This window comes from Cannabis sativa, chromosome 7 (genome assembly GCF_029168945.1).
Source record: "Cannabis sativa cultivar Pink pepper isolate KNU-18-1 chromosome 7, ASM2916894v1, whole genome shotgun sequence".
In the NCBI taxonomy this organism is placed as follows: Eukaryota; Viridiplantae; Streptophyta; class Magnoliopsida; order Rosales; family Cannabaceae; genus Cannabis; species Cannabis sativa.
The window spans coordinates 57574782-57597076 of NC_083607.1; the positions used below are offsets into that span (position 1 = coordinate 57574782).

At 32.5% G+C, this 22295-nt stretch overlaps 2 protein-coding genes across 2 annotated transcripts; both read right to left on the bottom strand.

The window, feature by feature from the left end:
- Nucleotides 1-1022: 1022 nt before the first annotated feature.
- LOC115698138 (uncharacterized) lies at nucleotides 1023-5246 on the bottom strand. The gene is made up of 4 exons (XM_030625314.2): nucleotides 4493-5246; nucleotides 3750-3974; nucleotides 1955-2332; nucleotides 1023-1779 (listed from the first exon to the last, which is right to left on the bottom strand). Exons 1-4 carry the CDS (start codon nucleotides 5069-5071, stop codon nucleotides 1312-1314), a joined length of 1650 nt encoding a protein of 549 aa, XP_030481174.2. The 5' UTR covers nucleotides 5072-5246; the 3' UTR covers nucleotides 1023-1311.
- Nucleotides 5247-9978: 4732 nt separating this feature from the next.
- Nucleotides 9979-13964, bottom strand: LOC115698276 (CSC1-like protein ERD4). The gene is made up of 6 exons (XM_030625487.2): nucleotides 13210-13964; nucleotides 12245-12381; nucleotides 11895-12167; nucleotides 10966-11807; nucleotides 10619-10874; nucleotides 9979-10530 (listed from the first exon to the last, which is right to left on the bottom strand). Exons 1-6 carry the CDS (start codon nucleotides 13478-13480, stop codon nucleotides 10153-10155), a joined length of 2157 nt encoding a protein of 718 aa, XP_030481347.1. The 5' UTR covers nucleotides 13481-13964; the 3' UTR covers nucleotides 9979-10152.
- Nucleotides 13965-22295: the final 8331 nt, after the last annotated feature.

The following is a 22295-nucleotide window of genomic DNA, read 5'->3' on the forward strand; positions in this document are numbered from 1 at the left end:
AAAGGTAAAAAAAAAAAAATTAATTTGCATCTGTTTATCAATTACCATCCACCATGTTACTCATTTCATGATAAAATGAAATAAAATATAATGGAAGGAACACATTTTTGTGAAAATTATATTTCGAAAAATATTATTAACTAGCCGTATACTATAAGGGTACAACCAGAGACGGAGGGAGGGATCTTTTGGGGTCATTTGTCTACCTCAACTTTTTACAAATTAATTTGTGTAATTTTTACTATTATTATTTTAGTGTTACCCTCATAAATTAATAATTTTTTATTTGTACCCCTACATATTTTTATTGTATTCCTATAAAATTTGTACTTTTTATTTTTATCCCATATAATTTTATTTCATCTCACATAATTTTATTTCTACCCCTACTATGTATAAAGTTTTTATTTTTATACACGTATTTTTATTTTTATCTCTAAAAAATTATACTTTTCATTAATACTCCTATAACAATTTTTTTCACCACCACTAATAAATGGGTACAACTTGATAGTGTAAAAAGTTTAAGAGACAAAAATATTAATTATTCTATTTATTATATGAGTATTGCTATTAGGTATTAATACGAAATGATTTCTTGTGAATAGTTAGCAATTTTGTAATAATTATTAATTTAAATTCCAATATTTCTTTGATGGTATTGTTGTTTCTAATACTAAAATGCAACACTAAGGAAATTTTTGTAGTAAACTCTCTTAAAAGGTCGTTTTAGTAGATTTTTTATCTGTTTCATTATCTAAAAAAAATTAAGTTAATTTTTTTATAATCGCATATATTGTAAACTATTCAAAATTTTATAAAAATTTACAGCAATTTTAAATAACTATAACATATAAAAAAATTAAACTAAAAAACTTGTATACCGAAATAGACGAAGAATCTACTAAAACACATTTAAGTAATGCATTGGAGACTTACTCAAAACTACTTATATAATAAATACATGTAATTTATACATATTATGAGAAAATTTACCTAATAAATGATAATAAAGTTATGGATGGACAAATGAAAAAACTCATTTTGACTTTCATAAATAAACTAGTGTAGTGTTGCAATTCCAATTAATCACACAATCAGAGGGTCAAATTTAGACCTTTGACATTTCCATTTAGAAGCAAAATTGAAATAGTCTCTCATTCATGTTACAACCTTTGACTCCTTTCAGGGGTAAGAAACAAGACCCCTTCCTTTCTCTTTTTTATATCTTCATATATAGGCCTATAAGTTAAGGAGCAAGGGAAAAGAAGAACATGGTGTGTTTTAAGTTATACCCCAGGGAATTCACAGTTAGGTAGCTCGGAAATCAAGGAAGAGGCGCAGCTTCTGCGGAAGTAGATCACGGCTGCCAAATGGAGGCTTGTTGGTAATGATCCAATCTTTCTCTAGAAGACCTGATTTTGCACTAGCCACCATTTCGTCGTGGAAAGCTGACACAATGTGGTAGATTGATGTCCTCATAGCGTCGGCAATGACATATGCCTTTGAATGTGGAAAGCCGCCTCTCTTTTTACGGTTACCAATCTCTGGTCTTCTCATGCTTGATGTTGCCCACTTTATACCAGCTGGTCCCATCAAGTTATTAGGGGATTGTACATTGATGTTCCTCCCCATGAATGATTCAATGGCAAGAAGACAAGAGAGCAAGGTCGAGACCACAGCTGCATTGCTACCGGAGAGCTGAGCAACGCCATATCTGTCCTCTTGGTGAGAGCGTGCAGTTAGCAATGCAACCATTCTGGCACACCATAAATATAGCTGTACATAATAAGACATTAAATTAGTCATGCACAATAAATTCATTGATGTCGGGGGGCATTGGGAACTCATGTCCACAGCATAGACATTCATAATCAAGAAACTCATCTTTCCACTCCAAAAAAGAATTTCATTTGTGCATCAGTGCGAGTAAATGACAGAGTTTTGACTGTACCTGGAAGTTGTTAAGCAATTCAGAGCAATTTGGATCTGGTCGAGCATCATTTGGAGACAGTAATTGATTGGATATTTGGGAATTATTTTCAATACTTTCCAAAGCTTCAGACAGTTTAGAGGCAAGCTGTTCCAGAGGCCTCAAGCCTACAGCTATCACTCTTTTGTAAGTTTCACCACTTTCCTCGAAAAAGGCAGCCCTCCGCCATACATCAACATTATTCTCACAAACCATGCAGAGATCAAGGTATGCAAGATACTGAAGAAGAGACCTCGGGCTGCTCTCTTCTAGTGCTGCAAGGAGAGGCTCACTCGGATTTGTTTCGGCTGCTGCAGATCCCTTTGGTGGTGCAAATACAAACCTCTTTGTATGCAACACCTAAAACACCAAACAATTTATCTTAAGAAAAACTTACTTACAATCAAAGAAAATGAGAAAAGCAAAACTAAAGCACGTGATGCATGTTCATATCTTAGATGTATCTAAAGTCTAAACACACATAACTACAAAATCATTCAAACAAGCAAACCTTGACAGTTGTTACTGTTAAGTATTAAGAACGATAACATTAACACTGTTTTGGATTGAGAGAAACCAACAAGGGGCAACAAAAAGTAGGACTACAGGAGTAACTAAATTTTGAAGAAAACTACTATTTTGAGGAATGTAAAAAACTAGGATTAGATTATACGAGTGACTGAATAGGAAAGAAGGAAAAACATTGCTCTTGGGATGTCCAAACATATAGCAAGTAAAAAAAAAATTGTGAAATTACAGTTTAGTAATTTAAAATATTTTACCGCAAGCATAATTTTCCCCTCTTCTCTTCCACTTACTTTTTATTGGCTTTTGTTTTTTCTTCTATACAAGACACATTACAAGGACTTGAATCTGCATAACTCGCAAGCACACACACTCACCTACCCAACCACTTTAACTAGCTTTTTGTGGCCTCTTCCGCCCTCTTTTCTTATCAAACAATATATTTTTCACTTTTTCCCTGTGCCCTTTCTCGCCTCTCAATTTTCTCCTCTTACCTAACATAGCCTAATATTTATTATGGTCCATAAATAAATATCAAAGCATATAACTCTTATTGACACTTTAAGGACCTCAAATCTGATTACGTTATTTGTTGTATGTAACCTGCTGTAACATTAAGATAAAACACTTCAGCAGTATGTCATCGTTTAGTTGAAAGACTCATATTGTACCAGCATTATAAGGTGTAGATGAGTGCAAAAACAGATGAGGGAACACAGTTAGCAGAACAAGCTATTAAATAGAGACATAAATTGGGAAATCCATGATAATCTACAACTGTATTTAAGTTAAGAAATATTTATGAGCACAATAAAGATTCCCACAACTTCGTTTAAATGATAGATATGATAATCCACAACTAAAAAGCCAAGAGCACATTTATAGGAAAAAATATTCCTGTAGTTTCCGTACCATGACACAATGTAGATGCAACAACAAACCAGTTATAACCACCCTATTGGAAAAATGTTTTCTTGCAAGCTCGGTTAGATTGGAAAAAGTGAAGAGAAAAATATCAGCCTTTTTATTCAACAACAATTTCATGCCACTCAAAGAAACACATAATCACATCAAGCAAATAGATAAAAATTGGAACTCCATGTATGGTTTAAGGTAAGAAAGGTAAGACAGCAACTATCAAACTAACAGATATTCTCACCCATGAATTGCAATCATTGTATATGTGATTTGATCAAGAAAAGAAGGCAAGAAATAAATCATATTTGCAACTAAGTATGATCAATGAACCAACCCGATGTAAGTGATGACTTAATTCCCAGCTGAGAAACACTGCAAAACTTCCCAGGAAGAATATGATTTGCTCACAACTGAACTTTCCCACCGTAACCTGGCCTGTTAATTGATCTGGCAGAAATGCTACGACGCCTGTCGAGAATAGGTAAGCAACACTCGAAAGCCTCAAAGCTCGAGTAGTAGCCGAAGGGAGCCCCATCTTGAAGCTAAAGATAGGTCGGCGCTGTTGATACAAACAATTAAATCATCAGCCACAAGGCTACTGATAACAAGGAAAAGGCAAAAACAATACTAACAAAATAATCAATAACAACAGTAAGAATTCACGTTAAAACATGTACAAACAAACCTTTATCAAGTAAAACTGAAAACAATCACTAGATAGAGCTTCCAAGTTCTTAAAACAAATGTGTTCATGTTTGTGATATGAAGAAACACATACAGCTATCCCAAACATACCCCATCAGATAATTTGTAGGAACTGGCAACTGCTGAGTAAGTAGCATATGATTTTCATCAAACATTAGACCAATTTCATTTCCATTAAAGGAAAAACCATTGGATACATTTGAAACACCAAACTAGTGCAAAATCACATCTTTAGTTCAATAACATGTAATTGTTTATCTATATGATAATCCATCATGATCAAGTGTTCTAGTTAAACAATACTTTTTACACCAATTGCATCATCATTTTCTTCACAGATTTTCCTATTAAACAACTAAATAAAAGACTAACCTGAATAATGGGGAACTCCAAGACCCACCGACGATTATAAACATAATGCAGTCCATAGAGAAAACCCATCACGAAACCCCTAAGCCCAACTCTTCCAATCAACCCAACCCCATCATCAAACCCAGCCAATGCGCTCACCCAGCAAACCGACGCAACAGCCACGAGCCCGGAAACCGCCGCCGCCAAAGAAAACAGGACGAAACCGATCGAAACCTTTGCCCGGAGCCGAAAGTCAGAAGTTTGAGGCTCATCGGAGCCACCGGGAACCAGAAGAAGCCGGAAAAGGCCGAACACAAGCTGAATAGGATAGGCTGGGCGGTGGGATTGTGGAGTGGAGAGGAGTGAGAGGGAAGTGGAGAAAAGAAGGTGGGCTAGATTGAAGGTGAAAAATGAAAGAATGGGAGTGAAAAAGAAGGAAACCCTGGTGGGTTTAGAAGTAGAAGCGGAAGAAGAGAGTTGGTATAGGAAGATTGTGAAGAAGAAAAAGATTAGAGAAGAGGGAATGGATTGCCATATTAGGAACCCTAAAAAACGAGTCTTGACCACCATGGCTGGTGGTGGAGGTGAAGCTGTAGCCATGGGTGTGAGAGTTGTGAAGGGTTTTGGGGGTTTCACTTTCAGAGTTCAGACAAGAGTTAGAGAAGGAGAAAAGAGTGTTGGATCAGTCACTATTCAAAAGTCCCTCTTATGCTACTCTCTCCCTCCCTCCTCTCTATTATGGAATTCTAGTTTGAAATTTTTAAAAAAAGATTTTTATGGCTAAACTCTCAAAAATATTATTCGGTGATTCTACATTGCACCCTTTTAAAATGGATGTATTGATGCACCCTCTGCTTGTTTCGGCATCCAGAAAAAAAAATTTAGTCTAATTTTTTTCATATTCATGTACGTTATAGCTATTTGAGATATCCTACAAAATTTTAAGAAATTCGGAATAATTTACAATATAGAAAACAATGTTCAAACAGTCTATTTTACACGCGTATAAAATAAAATAGTCACGCGTGCAACACACTACTTGAGCGCAATTTTCGGCGTGTTAAATTTTTCCGAATTTCTTAAAATTTTGCAGGATGTCTTAAATAAGTATAATTTACATGACTATGAGAAAAAATTTGACTAAAAAATTATTTCGGATACTAAAACAGATAAAGATGTATCAGTGTATCTCTTTTAAGGGGGTGTATTATAGAATTTCCCAATATTATTTTACGGGTATTGTTATTAAGCATCAATAGTGTCTAGTATTTTTTATAGGTGGTGCTTCTATTATGCAAAGAGAGGTATTAAGTACTACTAGTGTATTTTAGTAATTTTCTTATTCCACTTGTACTTAACTTTTTAAGTTTAAATTTTAATGGTAAAATCATTCGAACAACTGTTAGCAAATTTAATATGTTATCTATTTTTCACAGTTAACTACCAACATGAATTACTTATGTACACTTTTGTAGTACATGTGGCACATTTATATTGGTACACATTATTATTTAAAAATTATAAAAAATTATTTTAAAATTTATAATATTTTTTATTTTGTAAATATATTATTTTTTGTTTTTATAATTTTATTTAATTTTAAAATGAACATTTTAATAATAATAGTAAGTGTATTAATATAAATGTATCACGTGTACAAGAGTATAGAGATAAGTTATTCATGGTCTGAACCACCTATCAAGACAAACCCAACGCCAGTTACAATTGGCATCCAACAAACGAGATACTTAAACCTTAGAATTCACAACCATTAGATTGAAGGTTGCTTCTATGTTTCCCCAACTGTTAACCCAAAAACTTTTCCTGATGATATAGACATCAATGTTTGACACGTGGCAAGAAAGATAACCATCTCAAAGTTGAGTAGTCTTGAGTCATAGTAGTCGACCTGACAGGGGTCCCTAGCCCTGCGGCTAGGTTGACTCCAAGAACTCTGAAATGGTTTTTCGGATTCCGATAAGTCATTTCCAACTCACTATATTTCAGTATTCTGTATCAATTTCATGCCCCAGGAATTGAAAATACACGAATCAACACCTCAAAAATTAACTTGGGCACCTAGGGTTTCACCCAGCGCCCAAGTTGACAACCCTAACTAGGGTTTCAGTTTTTGGGACCATCTTAGTGCAAATGGGTCAAACTTTGCATTTGGACATGAACTAGACATACCACAAACATATTTGAGGTATTAGAATCAGATTCAGAGAACTTTCACCTTTGAGCACCCGAACACCTGATGCCCAGGTTGACAATCTGTCAATCTAGGCCACTTCCAAGCATCAGATCAAAAATCCAACTCATGCATCCTCTTCGTCTTTATCAAACATTGGGAAACAAGTTCTTTCTGGAAGAAACAACCCTCCTTAGGTGCCAAAATAAGGGACCAGCGCCCAGCTTGACACCTAGTTCTGGCCCAGTGCCTAGGTTGACAAAATGTCAACCTGGGCCAATTCCAAGGAGTTTTTCCAAAAAAATTTCTCGGCATATTCTTCATTTTCAATAAAAATTAAGATTCAACTATTTTCAAGGACCAAACGAAACTTCTAGGTGGCCTGAACTGGACCCAGCACCCAAGTTGACATATTGTCAACGTAGGCCATTTCCAATCAGTTTCTCAAAAAAGTGTTTTGGGATTTTTTTCCATCATCAGAAATAACGAAGATACTAGCAAACTCAGGAAGAAAATCACAATTCCAAGGGCATCAAAATTGGTGTGTTGGTTTCGATTACTCAAATGCAAATTCGGCTCCAAGCATTCTCTCCAAAATGGTCAAAAATTGGGTAGGAGACTTGTCTTCAAGTTCAAGAACCTGTGCCAAAACAAAATCCCGAAAGCTTCGAAATAAGCACCCAACACCCAGGTTAACAAATGGCCTGGTGCGCTGAGTTTTGCTTATCCAATTCTAATTATGTCTCGACCGTTTGTTTATTTTTTCACAATAACTAAGTGTCATGAAGTCAGAAGATTCAAATTCATAACTTCATATTTTCACTTTTTCGACAAGGTGATTTACTCAGAATTAGGGGAGCTTCGAGTCTTGCGTTTCCGCAGAACAATAATATCTCTGAGAACTGGTCCAGCTTCGCCAGAACATAGAAATAGACTAAGTGATGTCAAAATATCACTTACGCATCAAAAAATACATCATTGGTGCGTTCTTACACTCACCCAGTGTCCAGGCTGACATCACATGCCAACCTCGACACTAGGCCCAAAACAACTTTTAGTAAAATGACCATAAGTCTCTCAATATTGATCTGATTGACGTGATTCAACTTGTGTTTTGAAACTATGTCAATGTTCTATGAAGTCATGTCTCACACTTCAATCGTAATTCTGAAGTTATTGACTCCAAATTTCACCCCAAGGGAGTTACAAATTCAAACTACAACTTACCCGAAGCGGATCCCACAAACACGACTCAAGTTTCGAGAATCGACGATCAACATTCAGAGTCAATTTTTACCATTAGATCATCATCTACGGTCAAAAATAGCATAAATATATTTTTTTTCATATCTTTTGGATTATTTTATTCCCATTTAATAGGACCTCCTTCACCTATAAAAGGAGAGCTCCACTAGCTCATTTTTTAAGTTTAGAATAGTAGTCATAAGGTTAGAACATCTCTCTCTAATTTATCTCTATAGAAATTAGTGCATCCAAACTTAGCCATTTTTCTGCAGTCCATCTCATGAAAAATAAAACTTGAAGTAGACGTAGCTTCATTACTATCGCGACATAGAGAGTAAACTACTATAAACTGATGTGTCTCTCTACTTATACTTAACTCATAATTTATTCTCGCCAATCTAGCGAGCGGGTCTGGCCCAGAGATATGTGTCTAGATTTCTGAGTCAGCACCAACCATCCCACTGAAGCCAAGGAGCATAACACAGCTCAACGCTTCGACCCAAGCCTATCGAATAGCCACTCTCTTCTCTAACAAAGTCACGAATTTCAAAACTTCCCTTGTTCACATAGGAGCAATACGAGTAAGAGCACTTAAAAGTTTCTATTGTTTTAATATTTGTCATGGAAAACTTTGCTCCAAGGTGCATTAAACCCCGAGGCCAAGGTCTAACCCGACTTAGCCAAAAGAGCTTTGTTAAAATCGACACCTTCTAAAACCAAAGTTGCCACACTTTTTTGTCTTACACGAAGAGTCCCAACAAGTCAACGCCATGAATCTATCCTTACTTTCATAACCCGTCTACTAGAAATGCCTTGTGGCTTTATTAATGACATTCCAATAATCTTGGGCATGAGGAAATTTGAATTACTGTAAACCAGAATGGTTTGCACAACACCACAAATCAAAGTTTCTCTCCTGGCTTGGGAAAGTAACTTAGAACTCCAACCCTGAAATCTCTGCGCGAATTTAGCCACAACAAAGTAAAAGTCTTCCACTTTGTTATTGGAAAGAAATAAGGGATTTCCCAAGAATTTTCCCCTCCTAATCAAGCTATTATAACCTAAAATTCCCTTAACCAAAGTTGATAGTCTATTGGAAGGACAATATGAGCTCCAAAAGCACCTCTCTAAGTCTATTGGCGAACAACTTACCACTTTGTAAACCACATTGCAATGACTAATGTGTCTGAAATTGTTTCACCTTTTAGCATTAAACTTCTTAGGGATAAGCACTAGAAAGGTTTTGTTAACTCCCTTAGTGAACTCCCCTATTCGAAAAAATTCCTTAACAAAACAAGATACATCACCACCAACGATATCCTAATTATGCTTGTAGAGCTCAGTTGGCATAACATCAAGACCTAGTTGGAGGCAATGCCAATGAGTTTCAAGTTCATCTTGTTCGAGACAGCTGACAATTATAGTTCCTCCAAGTTTGGTGGCTCGAACAGTTTAATGGATTCGAACAAATGAGTGAACCTCGAATTGGAATATTCCCCCTATTTTCGCCCATCATGCAGCCAAAAAAGGTCGTTTTCAGAAATGACCCAAATATGGTTTTTCTTCCTTCTCACCAACATAGAAGTGTGGAAAAATTGAGAGTTTTCATCACCATGATTCAAAAGCTCCCTACACTTTTGGCCCATATGAAGCTTGTCTCTAATTAATCTATTGAATTTCCAACTGTAAAGGCACCTCCAGCTCAAGATTGAGATCTGCAGAAGTTCCAAATTCCACCAAAAAACAATTATGAAGCTTCAATTTTTCCGAGCATAATCTGAAAACCTCTTTATTCCATTTTGGTTAGTAAATTGGTTTTTTTGTAATACTGCCTAGCTCATTATAAATAAATACATAAATAATATAAACTCAGTCTACTATTCTCACTCCAAAGTCCAAATCTCTCTTTGTCAAAATCCAATAAAATTACACTATCCATTAAAGACATTGATAAAATTTCTCATTTGCCAATTCTTCACCTAACTAAACAAACCCCCATTTGCTTCTTTTTTTCCTAATGGAAGGTAAAAAAAAACATCAGCTGTTCAATAAGAAAACTTGCACACAAAGAAACTCAGGACACGTGATATATAATATATTACAAACAATCAAATGTTGTTGTTGTTGTTCCTAATTACATAATAATAATATAATTTAAGAGAGAACAAGCTTTCACTAAAAGACAGCAACATCACACAAAAGAAGAAGAAATAAAAAAATGTCAGATACACACTAAATTTAGACATTAAGCAAATGAGGTTGACCTTGAAGCTTGAGACAAAGCATCTTCAAACTGATCATCATCATTCTTCTCAGCATTCAAGCTTGGTGGAATGAATGATTTGAAAATCTGTTCCAAGTTGGGAATTTCCTTCGGTTCACGAACTACAATTTCTAGAGCAGTGTCAGCGAAAGAGCGGTAGAATTTCGTGTGGCAAAAGAAGGCAAAGAGAAGGGAAATGATGGGAAGCACGACTAGGAATGGCGTGTAGTAGAATTTCTTCAATGTGAAGTAACCGAGCATGGTAACTTGGTACAATACCAGCGCGGCGATTATTCGCACAGCAATGTGTGGCCACATTCTACCATAGCTTTCGTATGATGGAACATAAACTTTAAGGGCCTGCAAGCATAACAAGATGTAGCAAGTAAATAAACAAACTTTAAGGTAAAAATGGTGCAATGTCGGGTGAGTGCAGCAGCAGGATTACCTGATTACGAAGGATGAGCCATCCAAGACCAAAATATGCTACCCCGAATGGAATAATTACTGGAGCAATGACAGAATAGCAAAGAACAATGGTGGCAATGAGCAAGTCACCAGGAATTCGAGTCCCATATTTAAGATCTCCCGGAAACCATGCTTCTTTTACCTCTGCTTCTGTCTTACACGAATATTTTCTCTTGATATGGAAGATAATAAGAGGAACTATTCGGGTAAGTTCAAGCCCATAACCGACGAAAAACCTGAGATCAAAAGTAAAATAAAATTCAGTTATATCAGAAACATTCAAACCAACATGACAATGGGAAAAAGAAACAAAGATAGTCTTCTTACTTAAGAGCCACAAAGGTGAGGAAAAAGGCTGCACTTCCCGGGATGCTACTAGCTAGAACACCGACAATGGAGTTTGGATCATTCTGAATGTCCTTCAATGTTCTGTATAAAGTTCCAGCAAGTGTAAATCCAATAAACACATTCAACACAGTGAAGTAAAAATACTTCCCCGAAGCAGCTCTTATTGCGTGGCTCATAGAGGGAATTCCCTCGGCCTTAGATAGAAACAGAAGTAACTTAGGCAACAAAGCCAAGAACACAATGAGTGCAATCTGTGGGAGGTAAGCTTCCAGCACAGTCCTTATTGCACTCTGTTTCAATATTGGCTTCAAAAACGGCATAAGTTTCATCAAGTTCTTTAACGTCGTGAATGCAGAGATAATCCCAATTGGAATCATGTAGAATAATATAGCCAGAGCCACAAGAATGTACACACCATATTGCCGTACTTGCCTCTCATAGAATGTTTTCTTAAGATTAGTCCATATTATTTGACGAGGCTCAGGAGCTTCAATTACTGTCCATTTATCAACCAGTTGAGCATGAAGACTCTGAGCAGCAGAAGCTGCAGCTATTCTGCTTGTGAAAAAAACAATTGCTGCACCTAACTGCTTGTCCCTAAGAGTAGTCTTTTGTTCAGCTTCTAGTTTCGGTACTAGTTCACTAATTTTCTCGGTGTAGAACTCAATGCTGTCTACTTTCTTTCCAAGAATACCAAGACAACCAGTTTTGTGAGTCGGTCTAACTTCAGACTTGCCTGTTCTTTTTCCCTCTGCATACACTGCTTCAGCGCGTAGAAGCTTCTTCTTGTAACCTTCTAACTCTTTAAAAAGTTTGTCAACCTGTAACGATTAAACTAAACAGTAAGTAAAACCGAGTAATGGAAGAAAAAACCAGCTTATCTGAACAAACTAACACGAGTACAATACCTCTTTATTGTCAGTGACAATCATTGACCTGTAAAATGTTTCGGGATAGATCATCTTAAAGTATGAATCGACCTGTTCTTTTCTAGACTGTCCTTCAACAGAAGGTATGTCTCTAACGAGAATTGCATACTGTTCAGGCTTCAATTCAGGTGACATTGATGCATTAGTTCTCAAATTGGAAATGTGATTATAAGCCCTCCATAAAAGGTAATAAGTAACAAAAGAAACACAGTAGACTGCAAACAGAAATGCCCACAATCTTGGACTCTTTTCCTGTAAACATTTAAAAACAAAATCAGTTAAAACATCGAATATCGAATTCAAGCTTAAGCAAAGGTGAAAGAACTTACAGTGACATTTCCCATTGTCAATTTGTCTAGAATAGTGAAGTTATTAGCTCCTAACTGCTCCAAACGATTATCGGTTGCAGCAACTGGTAGAAGAGATGGTAGTAGAACTAGGCCACATATAATCAAAATTCCCAAAACTGCCAAACCAATTAGGAAAATTAGAATCTTTAGTTTATCAGCATTGTCAGCATAAAGCATGTTTAAAGTGAATCTAGTTCAATGGACATCAATGATGAGACACTTTTTTTTTATTCCATCAAGTTAAACATGTCTAAAGGACATGTTTTTTTTTTTTGGTTAGGATACCAAATCAAAGAACCATTCATGTACATGAAGTACAACTATAAAAGTTCAGAAAAAAGTACAAGTTTGAAACAGTAGAGACACTAAAATTGAGGATTTTTTTTTTTTCTGTTTTTTTGTTTTTTACAAACAACAATACTAACTAGCCTATTAACAATACTAATGTTTGGGGTTTAAAAAAATGTAATTAATTCACAATAAGATAATCATCAGATGTTGGAACAGTTGACACCAAAGAAACTAGAGTAAGATAATAAAATTAAATTGTAATAGGTCGCTATTCCCTTAGACTAAAACTATTGACAAAAAGTAGGTGAAAAAGGTAGAAAAAAGTTAAAACAAAAACTGTCATTAAATTATAAACTAAACAAAATCAACAAAAAATCAAACCCAAAACCCCTATATCCCTAAAAAAAATAATAAAAGAAATCTACAGAAGCTGAAATCAAACTAAATAATTACTATTTATTCCTCTAACCCAATCAATTTCTGCAGATAAATACACTTTTCCTTAAATAATCTAAAATTCTAAATATGACTATTTTTTAAAATCAATAAAGTAAACCCAAAAAAAAAATCCAAACCTATTAAATTCTAACAAATATAAAATTACTACAAAACAAAACGACAAAAGAAAGTGGGAGAGGAGAGAAGAAACAAACCAGTGCTGAGGAAGACGAAGTAGACAGCAGTGTCAACCCCTGACATGGCTATAACATTCTCTTCTGAAGAAGACATAGCTTCTCGGATCCAGGCAAAAGGGCTACAAGAGGCGGATCTGTTCTCATTCGGATCCATCCCTTTCAAGATCCGATTCGGATAGTAAACGACGGCGTTTCCAGGCTTACTTGAGAGCCATGAGTAAATCAGAACCAAAATCACAAATATCACAAAAGACGTCCCTAAAGACGTCAAAAAGGAACTCAAATCCATCTGGGTATCTCTCTACAACGCTAAAAATTCAGTCTTTATTATATCTCTAAACGAAGCCAAACTCAAAAACCATGAAAAGGGTATGAACAAAAACGAAGCTTTAAAACAAAGAAAGAAACTTTTTAAAGTGGGAAACGAAAGGAGAGCCGTTAAGGGGTCATTTAAGAAAATGAAAGTAACCGTTGTGAGAAGATTAAAGAGAAAAACAAAAGAGTGAGTATTGAAGAAGAAGAAGAAAGGAGAAGAAGAGTGTGTTGAGAGCTTAAATGGTGTTATGTATGTATGGAACGGTTAGTTGGGTTGTAGCTGTTATAATCAACAGAAAAAAAATATAAATCTAAAAAGGGAAAAGGAAGTGCTTTTGTAATAAAATAAATAGATAAATAAATAAATAAAATCAGAGAAAAATATAAATCTAAAAAGGGAAAAGGAAGTGCTTTTGTAATAAAATAAATAGATAAATAAATAAATAAAATCAGAGAAAAATATCTTCGTGGTTATACCGTGTTTGTGTTGTGTTCTCTTTTTTTTTCTCATCTTTGTAATAACCACTTTTTTTTAAGATGAACGTGGTGGGGTTGGTTTTTTGTTTTTGTTAATTGTTTGAATTTTGTTTTTAGAGTATTGTTATTTGATATTATTTTAGTATTTGTTAGATGAGTAATACCAATAAAAAAATAATGTAGATAATAATTTGATATTTAACTGTCATGTACTTGCAGAGTTTCACAAATATAACTTTGGAAAATTCTACAATGCATCCTTTAAAATGGATAATACACTCTTATCTGTTTTAGCACTCGAAATAATTTTTTAGTCAAATTTTTTTTCATGGTCATGTACGTTATAGTTATTTAAGATATCCTGCAAAATTTTAAGAAATTTGGAAAAGTTTAATATGCTTAAAACTACGTTCAAACAGTGTATTACACGCGTGACTATTTTATTTTATACGTGTGTAAAATAGACTGTTTAAACATTTTTTTCTATATTATAAATTATTCAGAATTTATCAAAATTTTGTAGGTTATTTTAAATAGCTATAACGTACATGAATATGAAAAAAAAAAAAGTTGACTAAATTTTTTTTCTAGATGTCAAAACAAATCAAGAGTGTATCAATATATTTTATGGCTTTTTTTGATATATAGAAATGTTAACGTTTTAGCCTTTTTTTTAAAAAAAAAAATTATTGTATTTTTTTAATAAATAATAATGGTATTTTGTTTTTATGGCTTTAGAATGCAAAAAGAGAGGAACCAGAATGTGTGGCAGAGCTAGGGCAACGTAAAGAGTAGATTAAAAGAGATGGTGGAGATTTTTTTGTGGAAAAAATATAATATTATAAAAATATCCCCTATAAATTATAAAATTTTATATTTACACACGTTTGAGTTTTTGAATATCATTTTGTGCTACATTTTTTTTATATATCTTAATGCTTCACATTTGCCATTTTAGACCACTAAAATAATTATCTTTTTTTTTTAATTGAAAATAAATAAAACAATATAATTAATTAAAGAAAGAAAGAAAGAAAAATATGAAGGCTTAGTGATATTAATGTTATTTGTTTTCTTTGTCTTTTGTGGAATATTGAGACAAAGTTGGTAGGTTATATGAGTAAAATTGTGTTGCACGCACATGCATGGTTTTTTTTTTTTTTTCTTAATTACTATTAGTGACATTAATTCCTACATATTATTAGGTTTAATAATTTGGTGGAATCTGAACAAGACTTGCACCCTTGTTTAGGGAAAAAGTAAAACATGAGAAAAGAAAAGAACAATGAAAATGGAAATAGAAAGAAGGTATAAGAATTTTGGAGGAATATGTGATTGGTTAGTAGGAAGGTTCATAGTTTTTGAATCAATACTATAATTATTGCTTCAATGTATATATATCATGGAGATTCAAACAAGGGTCAAAACTATTTAGTTATGCATAAGAATTTTTTATATAAATGCATGTTCTAATAATATTATGTGTAAATATCAAATTTAGAAGAAATAAGAAACTTTGAACTAGCTCATATGGATGGGGTCAAATTTTAATGTATATACTCCTTAACAAAATCAATAGTTAAAATTGTTTTTTTTTTTTTTGAGATAATATTAGTTAATATTGTTGAGTAAACATTTTCAGACATATATATTATTTATTATCATTTTTATATAATTAATATTATTAAACTATGTCATTACTAATTTATTTGCCCAAATATTATAAAATAAAACTTCATATATTATTTGACATTTAAACATACATCTAGCTCATCAAGTAATAAAAATTGGAAATGTAGTATATATTTGTAACGTGTATATAATAATTCAAATTTAAAATTTGCATTATATTAAAGAAAAAACAAAAATTTGCATTTTGTGTTATTTGTTTAATGCACTTTATATGTACTATTATCCCAATTGATCAAGTCCGTTTTCTTTTCTTTTCAAATTATCACATTAATGATGCACTCATCATGAGTATAATAATACACAAGGAAAATATTATATATAATAATAAGGGTTTTAAGATGTTTTTTATTTCAGTTTGAAAATGAAATGATTATTAATAGGGTAAAAAGACAATACTTAGCAGTAATAATTAAGCAAAGGGTTAAGCTTTAATGTATATATAATATTATATGATAACATAATAAATTGTGCCTCTAACATTTTATATTACTTCTTTTTTTCCAATGTGAAGTTATTTATATATTTATTTTTGAAACGGATCAATGTGAAGTTTTTTCAATACATATAGTGTAAATTGATAGTGTCCCTTTTAAAGTTCCATAATCTTAATATATATAAACCTAGTATTAGTTATCTCGAAAAAAAAAACTAGTATTAGATGATTACATAAATATTATTAGTTCTTGAATTTTTATTCGATAATTGTAATTAATTTAGTAGTTTATTATAAAATTTATTTGATAGATTACAATAATAAAATAAGATAACATGCATTCATTTCTTTTTTCAATAATGTGCCACATATGACATATACTGATATAAGTCTCATAATATTGAATTATTATGTGACCCTACAATATTTTTATAGTAAATGATACCATTTACCCTTTACTATTTTCTATATATATAAACACACATAAATTGATAATACATATAATATAACACTGTTTAATTAGTTACCAAAAAGGAAAAAATAATTGAGTTTACTATTTGATTGAGAAAATAATTATCTTATCTTATAATAAGCTAGCCTTTGAATTGAATATAATTTATTAATTTCTTATATATTCATGGCCAGCTCCTACATACATACATCTACAGCTTATTATTTAAATAAATAGGACCATCATTAATAATAAGAAAAAAAAAGAGATAATTTACTTATTGGGGAAAAGATAATACATTAATGATAAATGATCACATTCATACTTATATATATGTCATATCTGGATTTTTGTATTTATTCAATTATTATTATCTTAACAATTAGTTTTTTTTTATTACATTTTTATTATATATGTTTGCTTGATCCTAAAGAAAATTCTCTGGAAGATCATGATTGGACGATATGTACCCTACCGATCCACTCACACTAAGCTTTTCTTTTTTCTTCATAATTAATTCTAATGCTCAATATATTAAATAATTTTTTATTAAAAAATTAAACTAAATAATTAATTGATATTTTCTTTTGAAAAAGAATAATTAATTGAGATTTTATGAAATAATAATATTAATCAAAACATAAACCTCACTTTTAAAACGATTTTTTTTAGAGAGGCTTTAGTATAAGTATGGAAAAGAGTCTGTTTTTTTTTTTTTTTTTTTTTGAATAAAAAAGAAGTTTTGTTTTTGGAATACAAAAATGATTTTTTATTTATTTTGAAAATTATCAAATGAGAATACACTCAATAAAATTTTATCACTATTAATTAATACCCATAGTAATTAATTTTTTTCAAAACAATTTAATAAATATTTGCAATTTTTATTGTAATTAATTTATATGTGACCCTTAACTATTAATATTTAATAAGTTGTTTGGATGGCTGTGAATTAAACATTAATATCATTAAATTTATTGATGCATAAGTTTAAATTCACAACGCTCAAGAAAGGAATTCGTCATCAATTTTCAATTTTAAGAAATTTTAAAAATGTTTAAGCATGATGAAAATTTTTGTATAGTTAGTAGATTTTTTTTTCTGAAAATATTAATTAAACCATTATTTTTTTATGAAATATTTTTTCATTGCTAAAAAAAATATTTGATAAAAGTCAAAGTGATCAAATAATTCTGATTTTTTTTTTTTTTTTTGGTAAGGAAAAAATTGCATGATTAATCAATCTTTTTATCACTAGGATTCTATAACTTATCCTAAGATTTCCCTTTCTTATATTTATTCTCTAAAAGAGTTTGAGTTCTTAAAATAAATTTAGACTTTAAATAAAAGCTTATAAACGGCATTAGCTTATAATAATATTTTTTTGAAAGCTTAGGTTTTAAAAATTTGAGTGTATAATTTAAAATTAAAAATTATTGTGGGCTTGGCAAAACTGCCTAGGCATATCACATTAATTCCTTCAAACATTCAACTTTCATAACTAGAAATACTAAATAAATACATTGCCAAAAAAAAAAAAGAAATATTAAATAAATAGAAAAACTTAGAGGTTGTTTAATTTTTCAGTTTTTAAAATTGTTTTTTTAAAAGTAAAATTAATTTTTTATCATTTAAAAATTTAATGATGTTTGGTTAATATTTTTTTAAAAGTTATTTAAAAACTTTTTTACTAAAGAAAATACTTTAATATTTGACACCATACCACGAGATGAACTTAGCTCCACTCCAAACTCGGCCCCAACCCTGGGCCTGACCTTGGGACCAGAACCCAGACCCTAAACTCTCGACCTAGACCCAAATCTAGGTATGTGATGTAAAAAATAATAAGTTAGATAAAAAAAAATAAAAAAAATTAATTCTATTTTCAAAAAATTGTTATAAAATTTGGTCAAACATTCCTATAAGTTTTTCATATTATTTTTTAAAAGTTGTTTTATGTTTTTAAAAATTAAAAATAGATTTTAAGTTATAAAGCCAACCACCTCTTCTTCTCACATATATTGTTAGCTTGAATTTTCGGCAACTCAAATAAAAAAGAACAAAAATATTTAAGAGAACTAGTTCGAGTATTAATGAATCCTAGTACACGAGTTAATATTATTAGTGTTGTTGACGTTGGAACTTATTTTACTAGAATCGAATTTACTAACAAGTATGTCTTATTATATACATTATAATCTAACACATCCTAAAATATGAAATTCATTAGAACCCTTACATTGGTTGCAACAGAAATTAGTGACTCATTCTGTGACAGTCAATAGTCCTATGATCCGTAAGGGGATATACAGGATAAGTTGTGCAATCCCACACTGCCTATGGAAGGTCAAGTGGATTGATTCTAAGACTGTGTAAGTATGGGACACCACAGTTGAAGAGTGCTTAAATGGATTGATTGGTACCACCTATATCGACAAGGTGCATCTTATTTTCTGGTAGCCCATCACGAAAGAACTCCACAATTAAGTGTGATTGATCTGGGGTAATTTCAGGATGGGTGACCTCCTGGGAAGTTTTCCTAGATTGCATGCGAGTAAGGACAAAGCACGCTAGAAACACTTGTGTCGGTTTGTAGGGTCAGTTGTCATTCCATGAAGTATAAGAGCCATCATTCCGTGGGTGTAAAGACCCAATGGAGGCTTGAAGCGGGGACGTTATAAATGGTATCAGAGCCTTGACCCAGCCGGAAGTGTGGTTGACGAGGACGTCGGACCCCGTAAGGGGGTGATTGTGACAGTCAATAGTCTCGTACCGGGTAAGCTGTGCAATCCCACACCTCCTGAGGAAGGTCAAATGGGTTGATTTTGAGACTGTGTAAGTATGGGACTACACAGTTGAAGAGGGCTTAAATGGATTGATTGTGTATGTATGGAACTAGGTATGGGACTACACAAAATTATCTATAAATCTTGCCCCTGCTATTTTTAGATACTAAACAGTATTAAAGTGACACTAATGGCCAAATCGTCAAATTTCATTGTTACCGGGCATAAAATATGAAAATATCATAATCTACAAATAACATGCATGACACACCTAGAATTCAATAAAATCTCTATAATTGAGAAATTATATCAAAAATGCCTATTTTTGACAATATGACTAATTTTCTACTAATGCACATAAAATTATAAATAATAATTAAATTATTAATAAACTGCTAATTTCCATGTCTAAATATGCAGTCATTACAGTCTTTTGCTAAAGTTGATCGAACAGATCATCTATCCTTGGAAAAATATATTTGTTTTTGATCGTCAACTTATTCAACTCCCGGTAATCTATACATATTCTCAATGATCCGTCATTTTTTCTCAACAAATAAAATCGGCACACCCGAGGGCAAAGTACTCAACCTGATAAACCGCAAATCAAGCATATTTTGCAACTGAACCTTTAGTTCCTTTAATTCTGACGATACCATTTGATACGGGGCCTTAAAAACTGGCTATGCCCCTGGTATCAATTCAATCTCGAAGGTAATTTCTTACTTTGGTGGTATCCCTGGTAACTCTTCCAAACACACATCCAAAAACTCACATACCACTCGTACATTCTCGGGTCCCACACCTCCTTTGTAGCATCTACTACACTAGCTAGATAACATATACACTCCTCCTGTAGCAAGTCTCTTGCTTTAAGCGTTGATCTTATTGGAATTCGAGATTGATGAAATTTTCCCACAAACACAAACAGAGTCTCCCCCTCCAGTTCAAATATTAACATTTTCCTTTTGTAATTAATGGTAGCATTATACTTGACTAACCAATTCATTTCTAATATGACATTGAAATCTTCCAAGTTTAGCTTTATCAAGTCCACCCACAATTCTATACCCTTTACATCTACCGGAAGAGATTTAACCTTCACGCTGGAGATAACCAATTCTCCAGTAAGTAACAATGTACCAAACCCATTTGACAACACATCATGTGGTCTACTCAGACTATTAATTACTCTACTTGACACATATGAATTCATAGCACCAAAATCAATCAAAACAGTAAACATATTGCCATCAATAGAAGTCTGACCTGTCACAGTGGAAGGTCCAGCATCAGCCTCTGCTTGGGTCAAAGCAAATAACCGAGCAGGAACTATAGTATCCTCTTTCTTCGTATCTAGTTTTTGTAATTGTGTACAATTTCTCTTCAGATGGTCTACTACCCCACACTGGAAGCAGGCTCTAGCTTGACAGTGGACCATATGGTGTCTTCTACACCACGGGCATTTAGGATAAGTTCGCCACTTCTCTTTCCCACCTTGATAGAAATCATGATAACTGGGGTCATTTGGTTTCCTTTTTCGATCACTAGGGTCAAAACCCCTACCCAAACTAGTAATGGAAGGCGGCTTCCACGAATCTCTTCTAATGCTACTCTTCTTTTGATTCTCAGCCCCTTCAGCAATAAGAGCCGACTCTACTACTTGAGCATACGACCGTACAACCCCAGGTTGATTAGTCGTCACAATCACATCTCCAACTATGTGCTCCTCTAAACCCCGAATAAACTTTTCCTTTCCCAAGACTTCATTGGCCACTTTACTAGATGCAAATTTGGCCAACCGGTCAAACTTAGTACCATATTCGGTCACAATCATATTACTTTGGACAACTGTACAAACTCATTCGCTTTTGCAGCACAAATAGATTCATTGTAGTATTTTTCATAAAACAACAATCGAAATGTATTCCATGTCATAATATTCGGGGCCACATGTGGGCCCTGCTCATCTTATGCCACCTCACTCGAGGTCCACCAATTTGACAAATAACATGTATATAAAAATATAAGTTCAAATTCCCCCTCTCATTTAAGATTAAAAAAAAAAAAAAAAAAAAAAAAAAAAAAAAACGGAAGGCAATAAAGTGAAAAACACCCTTTCTCTTTACACCCAATTTTAAAAGTAAAGGTGCCTCCTTAATATTATTCTTTGAAATTAAAACATTAGCCTCTTCTTTCTATTAAAACATTCCATCTCATTGTTGTTTCTTTAGTGCACGAATCAATACCAATGCCTCATAAGCTTCTATGTTCTTCCAGAAAAAGAAATGAAAAAGAAGAAGAAGAAGATTTTATTAGTAAATTTTGTCATTACAAAACTTTCAATTTATGAGTTTTTCTTTTCTAACAATATTATTACCAAGAATTTTTCTTGAAATAAATAAATAAATAATATAAGGTATTTTCACAATATAATCCCTTAAAATAGATACATTGTACTTTTTATTTATTTCCACATTCAAAGAAAAATAATTTAATTTTTTTTATATTCACGTATGTTATAGTTATTTAAAATATCTTACAAAATTTTGAGAAATTTTAAACAATTTATAATATAAAAAATAATATTCAAAAAATCTATTTTAAATGAAATAATCATGCATACAACATATTTTTTAAATATTATTTTCGAAATATTTTTTAAAATTTTACAAAATATTTTAAATAATTACAATAAAAAATTTAACTAAAAATTATTTTAAATACTATAACATATAAAATTATAGTGCATCTATTTCAAGAGATGTTCTTTATCTCTTTTATGAAAAATGTGACTGTGAAACTTTTGAATTCAGATTTTTTATTTGGATAGGGGGACAAATAGAGTACATCCAAATTTCTATTTTTTTTTTAACCAATAAATCATTTTTGGATAAAATGAAATAACGGATAACATCTAATGATGCCACGTGGCAGAAGCTAAGAGCAT

What these genes read in the sequence shown, in the direction of transcription:
- LOC115698138 (XM_030625314.2), bottom strand. Translation starts at nt 5,071, where the DNA reads ATGGCTACAGCTTCACCTCCACCACCAGCCATGGTGGTCAAGACTCGT. An exon ending in TAAGTCATCACTTACATCGG is followed by an intron (nt 2,333 to 3,749) that starts GTTGGTTCATTG and finishes TTGGTGTTTTAG; the next exon opens with GTGTTGCATACAAAGAGGTT. An exon ending in AATTGCTTAACAACTTCCAG is followed by an intron (nt 1,780 to 1,954) that starts GTACAGTCAAAA and finishes TATTATGTACAG; the next exon opens with CTATATTTATGGTGTGCCAG.
- LOC115698276 (XM_030625487.2), bottom strand. Translation starts at nt 13,480, where the DNA reads ATGGATTTGAGTTCCTTTTTGACGTCTTTAGGGACGTCTTTTGTGATA. An exon ending in CTTCGTCTTCCTCAGCACTG is followed by an intron (nt 12,382 to 13,209) that starts GTTTGTTTCTTC and finishes TTGGTTTGGCAG; the next exon opens with TTTTGGGAATTTTGATTATA. An exon ending in GGCTCATCCTTCGTAATCAG is followed by an intron (nt 10,531 to 10,618) that starts GTAATCCTGCTG and finishes TTATGCTTGCAG; the next exon opens with GCCCTTAAAGTTTATGTTCC.